Source organism: Salmo salar, chromosome 06, assembly GCF_965601325.2.
Source record: "Salmo salar chromosome 06, fSalSal1, whole genome shotgun sequence".
In the NCBI taxonomy this organism is placed as follows: Eukaryota; Metazoa; Chordata; class Actinopteri; order Salmoniformes; family Salmonidae; genus Salmo; species Salmo salar.
Window position 1 is genome coordinate 55,549,473 of NC_138296.1, and position 16,010 is coordinate 55,565,482.

General features: G+C 43.1%; 1 protein-coding gene across 1 annotated transcript in view; it reads left to right on the forward strand.

The window, feature by feature from the left end:
• Positions 1 to 6,904: 6,904 nt before the first annotated feature.
• Positions 6,905 to 16,010, forward strand: part of LOC106607558 (glutamate receptor ionotropic, kainate 2) — a 234,682-nt gene continuing 225,576 nt past the window's right edge. The window contains exon 1 of the mRNA XM_014204602.3: positions 6,905 to 7,755. Within this exon, the coding sequence (XP_014060077.1) occupies positions 7,635 to 7,755 (121 nt within the window). The 5' untranslated portion in view covers positions 6,905 to 7,634. The remainder of the gene's footprint in view (positions 7,756 to 16,010) is intronic.

Below are 16,010 nucleotides of genomic sequence, written 5' to 3' on the forward strand. Positions count from 1 at the left end.
GCGTGATGGGGTTTTGTCTAGTTTATTTATGTCTATGTTGGTTCTAGTTTCTTTTTTCTATGTTGGGGGTTTTGTCTAGTTTATGTATTTCTATGTGGGGTTCTAGTTTCTGTATTTCTATGTTGGGGTTTTGGGATGATCTCCAATTAGAAGCAGCTGGTCATCGTTGTCTCTAATTGGGGATCATATTTAAGTTGTTGTTTTTCCCACTAAGTTTTGTGGGAGATTATTTTGAGTAAGTGTATGTTGCACCTCTTCGTCACGGGTTGTTGTTTAGTTTATTTGTATGTCTTGCAAAGTTTCACAGTTTGAATAAAATGTGGAACGATACACACGCTGCGCTTTGGTCTCATTCTTCAGACAGCCGTGACAAGAAGAACCAATAACCATTTATTTTACAGCCCGGTAGGAGCTAGGTATTTACTATGTAAATACTTGGTAACAAAAGTTATTTAAATGGTAACTATTTCAATTAGTACTAATGGAAAGTACTAAAACATTCTAGTACTTACCGAGCTGTAAAATAAAGGGTACCGTATTCTGTCAAAGTCAGATGGATTTGGTGTAAGCTAGGATGGTGTATAAGGACTACATTGTTCTGAAGGGGGGAAATGGTCTTGGACACACAGTACTGCTCGACACATACAACATGCATACATTCCATATACACATGCCATGTAAAACACAACTATCACAAAATAAACTGACTAGTGATAACTTAAACAAAAGCCACATAGATATTACATTGCACACCAGCCTTTACACAATATGTCAGTGGTGTACTAACGACAGATCAGAGGGATCTGGAATGGGTAAAGTCATTTAGGAGTTGTTGAATGATATCTTCGGAAGAAGGAGAGTGAAATGGTGTGTAGAAATATCTGTAGTCTTTTGTAAACAACAGTAGGCAATTTGCTTCCGATCCAAGATAATTTACCACCAATTTGGCCGCTGAGGAGAATTCTGCATTGAAACTATCAGTACAATATCGATGAACAGAACATATTGTTGGTAGACCATGTACTGTAATTTCCCCCCTTACCTCTTAAATGCTGCCTATTACTGAGTGTCTTACAGTGAATATCAATACGAGTCAAGAAGCAGGTACAGGGAGTGAACATTTAATAAACAACGGACATGAAACAGAACAGGAACAGCATCTGGACAGGGGAAAAATAACGACATCAATACTGACACAGGAAACAAACTGAGGAGCAGATGGATATGGAGGGGGTAATCAAAGTAATGGTCCAGGTGAATCCAATATTGCACAGCAGCGCATAATGATGGTGACAAGTGTGTGTAAAGAAGGACAGCCTGAAGCCCTTGAGCGCCAGAGAGGGGGAGCAGGAGCAAGCGTGACAGTACCCCCCCCCCCCCCAGGGGTGCCAATTGGCGTACCACCTGGGAGAGCCTGATGGGACGGCCGAGGCATGGGTGCTGGTCAAGCTGACTGAGGCGTGGGAGCCTGGCGAGCCCGGCGACCCAGCTGAGGCGTGGGAGCCTGACGATCCGACTGAGGCGTGGGAGCCTGGCGAACCTGACAACCCAGCTGAGGCGTGGGAGCCTGATGAACCGACTGAGGCGTGGGAGCCTGACAAACATGCTGAAGCAGGACGAAGGGTGGGCGCCGGCCTAGCCAAATGAGGCAAGAAGACCTCTCGAGTTAGCTAAGGTGTGGAAGCTCGAAGAGCTAGCTGAAGCACCCCCGGTTCCATCGGCGACAACACCTGGACCCGACGTCACTAACCAAACCAAAATCTCCCTGATGCTTCCTTTAGTGGTAACAGCATTCTGTGAGGATCGACGCTGGAGAGGAGAAGCAGGTACAGGGAGTGAACATTTAATAAACAACAGACATGAAACAGAACAGAAACAGCGTCGGGACAGCGGAAAAATACCGACATCAATGCTAACACAGGGAACAAACTGAGGAGCAGACAGATATAGAGGGGTAATCAACAAAGTAATTGATTCCAGGTGAGTCCAATATTGCACAGCAGCGCATAGTGATGGTGACAGGTGCGCATAATGAAGGGCAGCCTGTTGCCCTCAAGCGCCAGAGAGGGGGAGCTGGAGCAGGCATGACACTTACTGAATGTCTTACTGACTGTTTTACTTTCACGCCTGTGCATTGTGCATATTTGAATGTCATATCTATGATATTGTTTAGCCTATTTGTGTGTTACACGTGCTACGCCCGCTCCCTGGCAGGTCATCAATGTAAATAAGAAATTCTTCTTAATTGACTTATACAAATAAAGGTGAAATAAAAAACATTTATCTGCTCAGTTATGTGTTAGGGAAAATATAACCTTGCGCATTTGAAACGCTGATGAATTTTCATCTTTAGCATTACCTCTAGCATGTGTACTAAACAGAATACAGTAGCAGTAGCACTAGAAGGGCCCATTCAGCGTGTTGTGTTGCTACCGTAAATGATGAGCATGTTCTCTTTCAGGGTCTTCTCACCATTCACAGTGCATCAGTCTCCCATTTCCATGGTTTTCTTGCCTCTGTCATCACTGTGTCTCCAGCAGCTCATAGAGCGAGAGAGAGCGGGAGGGAGGGAGAGAGAGAGCGGGAGGGAGGGAGAGAGAGACAAAGAGATGGAGGGAGAGAGGGAAAAAGAAAGGGGGAGAGAGAGAGGGCTTTCCATGCATGTTATCTTTCCCTTAAAGTGGGAGGCTAGCGTCCCAACTCGACAACTTCCGATTAAATTGCAGAGCACCAAATTCAAATTAAATTACTATAAATATTTAACTTTCATGCAATCACAAGTGCAATACATCACAATAAAGCTTAACTTGTTGTTAATCCAGCCACCATGTCAGATTTCAAAAAGGCTTTACGGCGAAAGCAAACCATGCGATTATCTGAGGACAACGCGCAGCACACAAAACATTACAAACAGTTAGCAGCCAAGTAGCTTAATCACGAAAGTTAGAAATAGCAATAAAATGAATCCCTTACCTTTGAGGATCTTTGTATGGTTGCACTCACAAGACTCCCAGTTACACAATAAATGTTAGTTTTGTTCGATAAAGACCCTCTTTATATCCAAAAACCTCAATTTTGTTGGCGAGTTTTGTTCAGTAATCCAATGGCTCAAATGCGGTCACAAGAGGCAGACGAAAATTCCAAATAGTATCCGTAAAGTTCATAGAAACATGTCAAACGATGTTTATAAATCAATCCTCAGGTTGTTTTTAGCCTAAATAATCAATAATATTTCAACCGGACAATAGCTTCGTCAATATAAAAACAATTAAAGGCGCGCTCTCATGATTGCGCACTAAACAGGTTGGGGACTTTCCACTGGCCTCTCACTGAAACTGCTCCTTCTCCCTCATTTTTCAGAATAAAGGCCTGAAACAATGTCTAAAGACTGTTCACAGCTAGTGGAAGACATAGGGGACGGAATCTGGGTCCTATCCCTTTAAATGGTGGATTGTCTTTCCATGGAAAAACACCCATTTCGAAATAATAGCACTTCCTGGATGGATTTTCCTCAGGTTTTCACCTGCCATTTCAGTTCTGTTTTACTCACATACATTATTTTAACAGTTTTGGAAACTTTTGAGTGTTTTCTATCCAGATCTACCAATTATATGCATATCCTAGCTTCTGGGCCTGAGTAGCAGGCAGTTTACTTTGGGCATGCTTTTCATCCAAAATTCCAAATGCTGCCCCCTATCCCCCAAAAAGTTAAGAAAAGAAAGAAAAAGAGGAATTATTAGGGAGAGAGAGAGGGAGAAAGAAAAGGTTAGAGAGAGAGAGAGGAAGGCTTTCCATGTATGTTAACTTTCCCTTACCGTACCATAGGCTAAAAACCCTCCAAAACACATTATGGAAACTGTTTTAAACCCACAGTTGTTATTGGCCCAGTCACAATAGAGCCACTCCAATATTACAGTATTAATAAGTGGATTGGTACAAACAGACCTCATTGAACCCCTCTTCTAAAGCTACAGCCATGCCTGGATTTATCTACAGTCATCAGAACTACAAAATCCTAAATACACTGGGTTTATCTAGGCCCTCAAACGATTAGAACTACACAACCCAAAAATATACACTTCATTTGTGTATGCCCAAAAGCATTTAAAACTAGAAAATCCTAAAAGACATACTGGAATCATGTAGGCCTAGAAGTACAAATCCCCAAAAGACACAGAGGCATGCAGACTTCACCCTACTAGAGACCACAGGGCTAAAACTCAAAGACCACCCTCTGCTACACTCCATGTAATTCTACTTCATAAACATCATAACCCCAACCTTAACCCCACCATCAATCCTATTACACTAGCTGGATGGATGCACATTGCACAGATGTTCTCCAAATCTGGTTTTATGACGACATACCTGAAGTACCTCCATTACATGACAGAGGCCACTGTTTCACCAGAGGGGATTTACCAGTAGCAGATTTAGCATCATTTTCTCTCCATCAGTCGATGTCTTCTTACCTCGGCTCAGTAAGCATTCCTTTCACGCTGGGTGCAAGGCTCGGCAGGCTTAGCGAAACCCAGCTTTTTTCCATAATTATGCTAGTAGAACAGATGGTGGGATGGTGATTGCCTCGTTGTGTTTGATTTTCTCACATTGCAGTCAGAGTATCTGTTTTTAGACCCACGCAACCCAAAGCACATTCCCAACCCAGTGTTGTATGAACATTGACACTGCAACCCACGATCGTGTGTCTTTGGCAAACATATTTTGCTATCTAGATGTTTATATATTCACAATATGCTTGAATAGAGACCCATTGACTTTCCCAATGCTCTAGGGTTAAGAAGAAATGCCTTGGTTGATGTAATTATATTTGCATCTGATTAACCCACACTTGTTGCACCTTGGCTTCTGTTTCAAGGAAACACGCGCACTCTCACATGCGCACAATCACGCACACACACTCTCTCACACACACTCACACACACAGTGTAGTCTCTTTCTCTCTATCTCTCTCTCTCACACACACACACAGGCCAGTCATTCACTTCTTAACACTTGATACCACATACAATAACACTGTTCATCCAAAAAGTTATTTCATATATCCATCCATTCGGTGCTGAAGATTACGTCCGTCTCATCGCCACTCAACCCGTTCGTAGCAGGGCCTATTTGTTGTACTTACCGCGGCTCATCATCAAACCTGGCTGAATCTGAATCCACACTTGCAGGGCCCGGGAGCTGATAATGCGCACACTGTAAAATTCGACAAACCTTTGCGTGTACACTCCATGCCGATTGCAACTGTTTGAACTGCAGTTGTTGGAGTACTCACATAGAAACGTGATACTTGAAATAGACAGTAAACCATGAATGCTTAGCAATTATTGTGTTTCTATATCTACACAGATTGTAATCGGTTGTCAGGGATATATCTCTATTTGCAGTTAGTGCGTAAGGCTTTGGCTTTCTATTGCTGGAGTCGGTTGTGACATGGTTAATACACACGGAGCGAAGGCTTTTAAGTCTAAAGTGAAGTTATTTGCATATTGGTTAAATATTCGTGCCTCCGAGCACGTAATATCGATAGCTGTGTTATGGACTTGCTCCTCTCTGCCAATTTCAACTCTAACAATTATCTCAAGTCTTCCCCCTCTCAAGTTTGTACAATGAAATAAACAGTTATTCAACATTTGGTTAAAAGGCATATTTGTTTTTTCATCAAATGTCAGCAATGGCAACAGTAGACCAGCAATAGTTTCATATGCTGTAAGTCTGCGTGGCATGTTTCATAATACAACATTGGAAGCAGTTTTTATTGATTGGATTCTGAAGCCTAGAAGGAAAATATGCATTGTTCATATGACACAGCCCAATGATCAGAAAATAGCCACATTCCTTGTAAGCAAATGTAGCTACACTAATAATGAACAATCATAATAGCCTCGTCTCGGAATGTGTTCTATACTTACAATTTAGTCGCTTACTCAATTCATTGGATAAAAGCTCTTTTTTTACCCGCATGGCTTGTTCAACCGAATACCACATTTCTGAAAAGTTGGAAGGTAAACACATTACAAAATGGTGGTTGATTTTGCCTAATGAAGAGCTTGACTTGCCGTGGACCACTAACTGCCTAAGAGAAAATGTATGCTTGCTCAAAAAATGTGGTCGGAGGAGCCTTATGGGTGGTGTGACGCAATTTTGGGCCCTCCGGAGTCACGCAGAGGCCAAATTGAGCTCCACACCGCATCACCATGGCCTCTCAAAATGTGTAACAATGCAGAGGCCTCCGAATACCTCCCTAATTGACATGACTGGTTGACGGTAGGTGAGGGCAGTAGGTCCTGTATAAACACAAACTCACTTCCTTGACATCTTCCTTAACAACAGCTCTGCGCTGCTTCACGTATGAAGTATGAAAGCCCTGACTTCTGCGGAGGCCATATCACCGTGAATGCTGCATTGCCAATGTAGACGTCGGATTGACCTTGTTACAGAGCCCGCCACCAAACCTGGTTCAGTGCGGCGCTGTCCATGGTGCTGAAATTCACAGAGAGACAGCGAGTGGAGCTGAAATGACTAGTCAAGGGGCCGCTAGCGTTTTTCCCCACTTCTCTTCAAACAATGCTCAACTGCTTGTGTTTTAAAAGTATCATGTTTATTATTCAATATCACCACGTTCATTTACTGATGACAAAAAATAGACATAATACATGACGATCCAATTGATTTTGTCGCAAATTGGGACAATCTGTGAGTGAAATGAGGGTACTCATTGTAAAACTTAATGGTGTATGTGGAAGTGTTACTCTCCAGCCTATGAATAGGCTATAACACAGCAATGCAATTATTTTTGTGAAGGGGTAAACTGTTGCGGAGCCGCAAAATCCACCAGTAATGTCTCGCAGTCACATCATTACACTGTTTAAGATCTGGTGGAACAGTTTTGGTTTGTGTGGCTACTTGCAGAGCGATGTAAAAACGCACAGCACAAGCGTTACATAATTACAACGGGTGGGTGGATGACATTAGCCGAAGGAAATCATGCTGTTGTAAAATAGCAGCTCCTTTGGGATGCAGATAGGATCTGTGGCACACTGTTGTCGGCGGAACCTGTGACAATATCTCTTTTTCACACGCACGCACACACATTCTCTCTCTCTCTCTCTCTCTCTCTCTCTCTCTCTCTCTCACCCTTCCTCTTCTGTAGGCTCACTCTATCTGGCTCGCGCGCTCGAACTAACCTTGGTTCAACGTCAGAGGCTGTGCAGCAGTGCAGTATAATGGGAGCGTATGCAACCCAAAGTGCCTCATAGGCTGCTATCGCGATTCAGCTCTGCTTGGCGCTCTCTGCTCCTCTACAGACATACCTCCCGTGTGGATATCCGACTCCTCGTGTCTCACCTGAGCCAGGCGCCAGCCCTTGTATGAGCCTCCACCGGATTTGTACCGCCCGACATGGATGTCCCGCCATCTCGTGAACCGGAGGATAGTTTCTTGTCTTAGCCAAGTCGGGAATCAGGCCGGGACTGCTAATGGGTTTAGGGGAAGCTCGAGTGACCATGCCATGATCCTGCGACTGGGCTGCCGTCACCCTGCCGAACGACTGTAAACCAAATTCCGGGGGACTCAAACGCGTACGGGGGATCACCACTGTGCATTTTACAAACAACATGAAGATTACCTCCCGGCTGATAATTAGTCTTGTTTTCAGGTTCAACCTCAGGCTGCTGCTCTTGCTTCTGCTGCTGTTTCTTGGATACTCTCGCGGGATGCCACACGTTTTAAGATTTGGTAAGATACGTGTTGTTTGTAGAGACAAGTATTTGTGAACCTCTCATACACTGCAAAGAGGTTACCCTGAATTTGACAGTAATTTACAGGCAGTTCGGTGAATATGGTATCAAGCACGTAAGCCTGTATTATACTGTAAAAAAAAGTAAATGCTACTGTTATCGGAATTAATTATATTTAATTGAGGCGATGGGTTTGTATTTCTCAGTATTTTACTGAAATTACAAGGGGTTTGTGCAAGCAGATTGGCTGCTAACTGTTAACACATTACAGCATTTTGATGAATATTTGGTGTTCTATATCACTTGCACTTCTAGAGGCATTAACAAAGGCTTCCAAATTGGCAGCAACTACAGGGCAAAACAGACAAAAAGAACATCGAAAAATGCTCAACAATTTAAGGTTTAAGACTAGCTGCCACTCCAATCTGTCCCCTATCCATTTTAAATTGATGGGGCTCTATAACCACATGTAAGTTAAATTGGTATAGCATTCCCCCTCACGGGTGCAACAAATGTAGCCTCTTACAAGGCACGTCTCAAAATATGCAATGAGACAGAAACAACAATTCCATTCACCAACTAGTTGTCAAAAGGTTTTTGGCAATCAAAAAGATACAGTATATGGTACTGTATTATGTGGGGTGGAATTACAGTACCATTCGAAATACAGACATTTTCCCACAATGCACCATAATTTACAATATGATGCTGTAAAACGTTTCAGAGTTATTTTTTACTTTTAGTAATAACTAAAATAACTGCATAAATTACTGCTTTCCATTACAGTGTAGGCTATCTATTCATAGCATTCAATGGTTCAGGGAATGGCCCTGTTTGCTCTTTATGTACAATACCGTTCAAAAGTTTGGGTCACTTAGAAATGTCCTTGTTTTGAAAGAAAAGCATTTTTTGTCCTTTAAAATAACATCAAATTGATCAGAAATACAGTGTCGACAATTGTGGCTGGAAACGACGAAGCACACAGCGTTGTACGAGATCCTCAGTTTCTTGGCAAATTCTCATATGGAATAGCCTTCATTTCTCATAACAAGAATAGACTGATGAGTTTCAGAAGAAAGTTATTTGTTTCTGGCCATTTTGAGCCTGTAATCGAACCCACAAATGCTGATTCTCCGGATACTGAACTAATCTAAAGAAGTCCAGTTTTATTGCTTCTTTAATCAGGACAACAGTTTTCAGCTGTGTGAACATAATTGCAAAATGTATTTCTAATGATCAGTTAGCCTTTTAAAATGATAAACTTGGATTAGCTAACACAACGTGCCATTGGAACACATGAGTGATGGTTGTTGATAATGGCCCTCTGTACGCCTATGTAGAAATTCTATAAAAAATCTGCCGATTCCAGCTACAGTAGTCATTTACAACAATAATAATGTCTACACTGTATTTCTGATCACTTTTATGTTATTTTAATGGACATATTTTTTTGCTTTTCTTTCAAAAACAAGGACATTTGTAAGTGACCCGAAACTTTTGAACGGCAGTGTATGTTGGTTTCACGCTTTGGCAGTGGCACACTGTGTTGACCCTTTCTTCAAAGAGGAGGGATATGGTGATTTGGATACCTAAACATTAATTTGAAGGACAATGAGATTCATTACAGATTCAAATAGACATTTTAATCACATGCTTTTACTCCAAATTATGAAATTGCAGGCTTTTGCATGACCTCGAGGTCAAGGAAACAAGCATGTTCCCTGAATGGTCTGTATAAGTGCCCTTACACTGAGAAACAGTGTTGGTGGAATAACATGAGTTGAATGGCTGAGTTCCCTTATTGTGCTAACTCTGTCATAGGCCTATGTGAACCTGTTTAATCCAAATAGTCCATATCTATATGAAACAGCTTGAGGCAGAGCACCAAATCAAATCAAATCAAACTTTATATGGCTACTATTGTAGGATATTGGTCAGGCTTATAGTACCAGGGATGTATGAGATTCCGTCACGCAACAGGGTAAGATTTAATTTAGACAAAGGAAGCTTAATCCTTTTATTGGTCATAATTGTCTTTCATACAATTCAATTAAACTATAGGCTTGTCACGACTTCCACCGAAGTCATTTCCTCTCCTTGTTCAGGCGGCGTTCGGTGGTCGGCGTCACCGGTCTTCTAGCCATCGTCGATTCGATCCACTTTTCATTTTCCATTTGTTTTGTCATGTTTTCCTACACACCTGGTTTCCATTTCCCTCATTATTTGTTGTGTATTTAACCCTCTGTTCCCCCCATGTCTTTGTGTGGGGTTGTTTGTTGTAAGTGCTTGTGCACTTGTTTACTGGTGCGCGTCGGGTTTTTTGTACCCATATTCTTTTGTATGTTTATGCTGTTGGTTTTTGGATTAAACTGCTCCGGTTACTACCTAGTTCTGCTCTCCTGTGTCTGACTTCCCTGCCACCAGTTACGCACTCCTTTACAAGGCTAAATGAACACAGCAACTAGCCGACCAAAAGCTCCGGAACCATTTTTTATAATAGCTATCCATTGCTTTGGTGTTCACCTTAAGGCCAGGCACCACAGGCTGAAATTACATTTTTGTATCTACCTATCAATTTTGAGATTTGTTAGTATTTTGGACCAGTATCTGTCAAAAGTTTGGACACACCTACTCTTTCAAGGGTTTTTCTTTATTTGTACTATTTTCTACATTGTGGAATAATAGTGAAGACATCAAAACTATGAAATAACACATATGGAATCATGTAGTGTACGCACTATACACAAGCGTACACATGGATTTTGTACTGTATGTATGTGGTAGAGGTGGAGTAAGGGCCTGAGGGCACAGGGTCTGTGAATGTATTGTAATGTTTTTAAAATTGTATAAACTGCCTTAATTTTGCTGGACCCCAGGAAGAGTAGCTGCTGCCTTTGCAGCAGCTAATGGGGATCCATAATACATACAAATACAAAATTTAGTAACCAAAAAAATGTTAAACAAATCAAAATAGGGAAAAGGGGATACCCAGTCAGTTGTACAACTGAATGCCTTCAACTAAAATGTGTCTTCCACATTTAACCCAAATATATTTTATTGTAACATGTGCTCAATATGGCACACACACCTGTCACCATCGTTACGCGCACCTGCGTGTTGTCAGGCTCACCTGGACTCCATCACTGCCCTGATTACCTTATGTCACTCCCTTTGGTTCCTTCCCCAGGCATCATTGTTCCTGTTTCATGTCTGTGCGTTGTCCGTGTTTCTTGTTTTGTATTATTTCCGTTTATTTATTAAAACACTCACTCCCTGAACTTGCTTCCCGACTCTCAGCTCACGTTGTTACAGAATGACGCCTCAACTAAGGGAAGCATCATGGAGTGTATTTATTTTTTTGTTTTGGTGGGAATGACGTCGGGTCCGGGAGCCGCTACAGGCTCTTCATGCCTCAGACAGATCGCCAGGCTCCCCTGCCTCCGCCGGTTCGTCAGGCTCTCATACCTCAGCCGGATCGCCAGGCTCCCCTGCTACAGCTGGCTTGTCGGGCTTTCATGCCTTCACTAGATAGCCAGGCTCCCCTGCCTCAAACGGCTCGCCGGGCTTTCATGCCTTCACTGGACAGCCAGGCTCCCCTGCTTCCACCGGCTCGTCAGGCTCTCATGCCTCAGCCGGATCATCAGGCTCCCCTGCCTCAGCCGGTCTGTGAGGTTCCCGCACCCCAGTCGGCGACAAGTTCCCGTGCATCAGCAGGGGTGACCAACCAGCTTCACCTGGAATGCTTTTCCTACAGTCTTGAAGAAGTTCCCACATATACTGAGCACTTGTTGGCTGTTTTTCCTTCACTCTGTGGTCCAACTCATCCCAAACCATCATAATTAGGTTAAAGTCAGCTGATTGTGTAGGCCAGGTCATCTGATGCAGCACTCCATCACTCTCAATGGAGGTGTGTTGGGTCATTGTCCTGTTGAAAAACAAATGAGATGGGATGGCGTACCCCTGCAGAATGCTTTGGTAGCTATGCTGGTTAACCTCTTACATCTAGACGTTCCGCTAGCGGAACACCTGCTCCAATATCCAATAATTACATGCATATTCTAAAAATATTCAAAAAGCATAACAATTATTTTAAGAATTATAGATACAGAACTCCCTATGCACTCGATATGTCCGATTTTAAAATAGCTTTTCGGTGAAAGCACATTTTGCAATATTCTCAGTAGATAGCCCGGCATCACAGGGCTAGCTATTTAGACACCCAGCAACTTTAGCACTCACCAAAGTCAGATTTACTATAAGAAAAATGTTATTACCTTTGGTGTTCTTCGTCAGAATGCACTCCCAGGACTTCTACTTCAATAACAAATGTTGGTTTGGTCCCAAATAATCCATAATTATATCCAAATAGCGGCGTTTTGTTCGTGCGTTCAAGACACTATCCGAAAGGGTAAATAAGGGTGACGAGCATGGTGCATTTCGTGACAAAAAAATTCGAAATATTCCATTACCGTACTTCGAAGCATGTCAACCGCTGTTTAAAATCAATTTTTATGCAATTTTTCTCGTAAAAAAGCGATAATATTCCGACCGGGAATCTGCATTTAGGTAAACAGACGAAAGAAAATAAAGCATGGGGTCGACTCCGGCACGCGCCTAAGCCCATAGTACTCTGATCGGCCACTTGCCAAAAGCGATAATGTGTTTCAGCCAGAGGCTGCCTCGTTCAGCTTTTTTCCAGGCTCTGAGAGCCTATGGGAGCCGTAGGAAGTGTCACGTTAGTGCAAAGATCCTCAGTCTTCAATAAAAAGAGCCCAGATGAACAACAACTTGTCAGACAGGCCACTTCCCATATAGAATCCTCTCAGGTTTTTGCCTGCCCTATGAGTTCTGTTATACTCACAGACACCATTCAAACAGTTTTAGAAACTTTGGGGTGTTTTCTATCCAAAGCCAATAATTATATGCATATTCTAGTGACTGGGCAGGAGTAGTAACCAGATTAAATCGGGTACGTTTTTTATCCAGCCGTGAAAATACTGCCCCTTAGCCATAACAGGTTAAATTAAGTGTGCCTTGATTTCTAAATAAATCACAGACAGAGTCACCTGCAAAGCAACCCTACACCATCAAACCTCCTCCTCCATGCTTCACGGTGGGAACCACACATGAGGAGATCATCGGTTCATTTACTCTGCGTCTCACAAAGACATGGCAGTTGGAAGCATAAATCTCAAATTTGGACTCAACAGACCAAAGGACAGATTTCCACCGGTCTAATGTCCATTGCTCATGTTTCTTGGCCCAAGCAAGTCTCTTATTATTATTGGTGTCCTTTAGTAGTGGTTTCTTTGCAGCAATTAGACCACGAAGGCCTGATTCTCGCAGTCTCTGAACAGTTGACGTTGAGATGTGTATGTTACTTGAACTAAGTGAAGCATTTACAGTTGAAGTCGGAAGTTTACATACTTAGGTTGGAGTCATTAAAACAAATGTCTTGTTAACAAACTATAGTTTTGGCAAGTCGGTTAGGTCATCTACTTTGTGCATGACACAAGACATTTTTCCAACAATTGTTTACAGACAGATTATTTCACTTATAATTCACTGTATCACAATTCCAGTGGGTCCGAAGTTTACATACACTAAGTTGACTGTGCATTTAAACAGCTTGGAAAATTCCAGAAAATTATGTCATGGCTTTAGAAGCTTCTGATAGGCTAATTGACATCACTTAAGTCAATTGGAGGTGTACCTGTGGATGTATTTCAAGGCCTAGCTTCAAACTCAGTGCCTCTTTGCTTGACATTATGGGAAAATCAAAAGAAATCAGCCAAGACCTCAGAAAAAATATTGTAGACCTCCACAAGTCTGGTTCATACTTGGGAGCAATTTCCAAACGCCTGAAGGTACCACGTTCATCTGTACAAACAATAGTATGCAGGTATAAACACCATGTGACCACACAGCCGTCATACCGCTCAGGAAGGAGATGCGTTCTGTCTCCTAGAGACTAACTTTGGTGTCTCCTAGAGACTACTTTGGTGTGAAAAGTGCAAATAAATCCCAGAACAACAGCAAAGGACCTTGTGAAGATGCTGGAGGAAATGGGTAAAAAGGTATGTTTATCCACAGTAAAACGAGTCCTATATCGACATAACCTGAAAGGCCGCTCAGCAAGGAAGCAGCCACTGCTCCAAAACCGCCATAAAAAAGCCAAGCTACGGTTTGCAACTGCACATGGGGACAAAGATCGTACTTTTTGGAGCAATGTCCTCTGGTCTGATGAAACAAAAATAGAACTGTTTGGCCATAATGACCATCGTTATGTTTGGAGGAAAAAGGGGGATGCTTGCAAGCTGAAGAACACCATCCCGACCTTGAGGCACGGGGGTGGCAGCATCACAAAATATAGATGGCATCATAACCTCTTACATCTAGACGTTCCGCTAGCGGAACACCTGCTCCAATATCCAATGATAGGCGTGGCGCGAATTACAAATTCCTCTAAAATCCGAAAACTTCAATTTTTCAAACATATGACTATTTTACAGCATTTTAAAGACAAGACTCTCGTTAATCTAACCACACTGTCCGATTTCAAAAAGGCTTTACAGCGAAAGCAAAACATTAGATTATGTCAGCAGAGTACCCAGCCAGAAATAATCAGACACCCATTTTCAAGCTAGCATATAATGTCACAAAAAACAAAACCACAGCTAAATGCAGCACTAACCTTTGATGATCTTCATCAGATGACAACCCTAGGACATTGTGTTATACAATATATGCATGTTTTGTTCAATCAAGTTCATATTTATATCAAAAAACAGCTTTTTACATTAGCATGTGACGTTCAGAACTAGCATACCCCCCGCAAACATCCGGTGAATTTACTAAATTACTCACGATAAACGTTCACAAAAAACATAACAATTATTTTAAGAATTATAGACAGGTGGAAATTATAGGCAATTAGCAAGACACCCCCAATAAAGGAGTGGCTCTGCAGGTGGGGACCACAGACCACTTCTCAGTTCCTATGCTTCCTGGCTGATGTTTTGGTCACTTTTGAATGCTGGCGGTGCTTTCACTCTAGTGGTAGCATGAGACGGAGTCTACAACCCACACAAGTGGCTCAGGTAGCGCAGCTCATCCAGGATGGCACATCAATGCGAGCTGTGGCAAGAAGGTTTGCTGTGTCTGTCAGCGTAGTGTCCAGAGCATGGAGGCGCTACCAGGAGACAGGCCAGTACATCAAGAGACGTGGAGGAGGCCGTAGAAGGGCAACAACCCAGCAGCAGGACCACTACCTCTGCCTTTGTGCAAGGAGGAGCAGGAGAAGCACTGCCAGAGCCCTGCAAAATGACCTCCAGCAGGCCACAAATGTGCATGTGTCTGCTCAAACGGTCAGAAACAGACTCCATGAGGGTGGTATGAGGGCCCGACGTCCACGGGTGGGGGTTGTGCTTACAGCCCAACACCGTGCAGGACGTTTGGCATTTGCCAGAGAACACCAAGATTGGCAAATTCGACACTGGCACCCTGTGCTCTTCACAGATGAAAGCAGGTTCACACTGAGCACGTGACAGACGTGACAGAGTCTGGAGACGCCGTGGAGAACGTTCTGCTGCCTGCAACATCTCCAGCATGACCGGTTTGGCGGTGGGTCAGTCATGGTGTGGGGTGGCATTTCTTTGGGGGGCCGCACAGCCCTCCATGTGCTCGCCAGAGGTAGCCTGACTGCCATTAGGTACCGAGATGAGATCCTCAGACCCCTTGTGAGACCATATGCTGGTGCGGTTGGCCCTGGGTTCCTCCTAATGCAAGACAATGCTAGACCTCATGTGGCTGGAGTGTGTCAGCAGTTCCTGCAAGAGGAAGGCATTGATGCTATGGACTGGCCCGCCCGTTCCCCAGACCTGAATCCAATTGAGCACATCTGGGACATCATGTCTCGCTCCATCCACCAACGCCACGTTGCACCACAGACTGTCCAGGAGTTGGCGGATGCTTTAGTCCAAGGTCTGGGAGGAGATCCCTCAGGAGACCATCCGCCACCTCATCAGGAGCATGCCCAGGCTTTGTAGGGAGGTCATACAGGCACGTGGAGGCCACACACACTACTGAGCTTCATTTTGACTTGTTTTAAGGACATTACATCAAAGTTGGATCAGCCTGTAGTGTGGTTTTCCACTTAAATTTTGAGTGTGACTCCAAATCCAGACCTCCATGGGTTGATAAATTGGATTTCCATTGATTATTTTTGTGTGATTTTGTTGTCAGCACATTCAA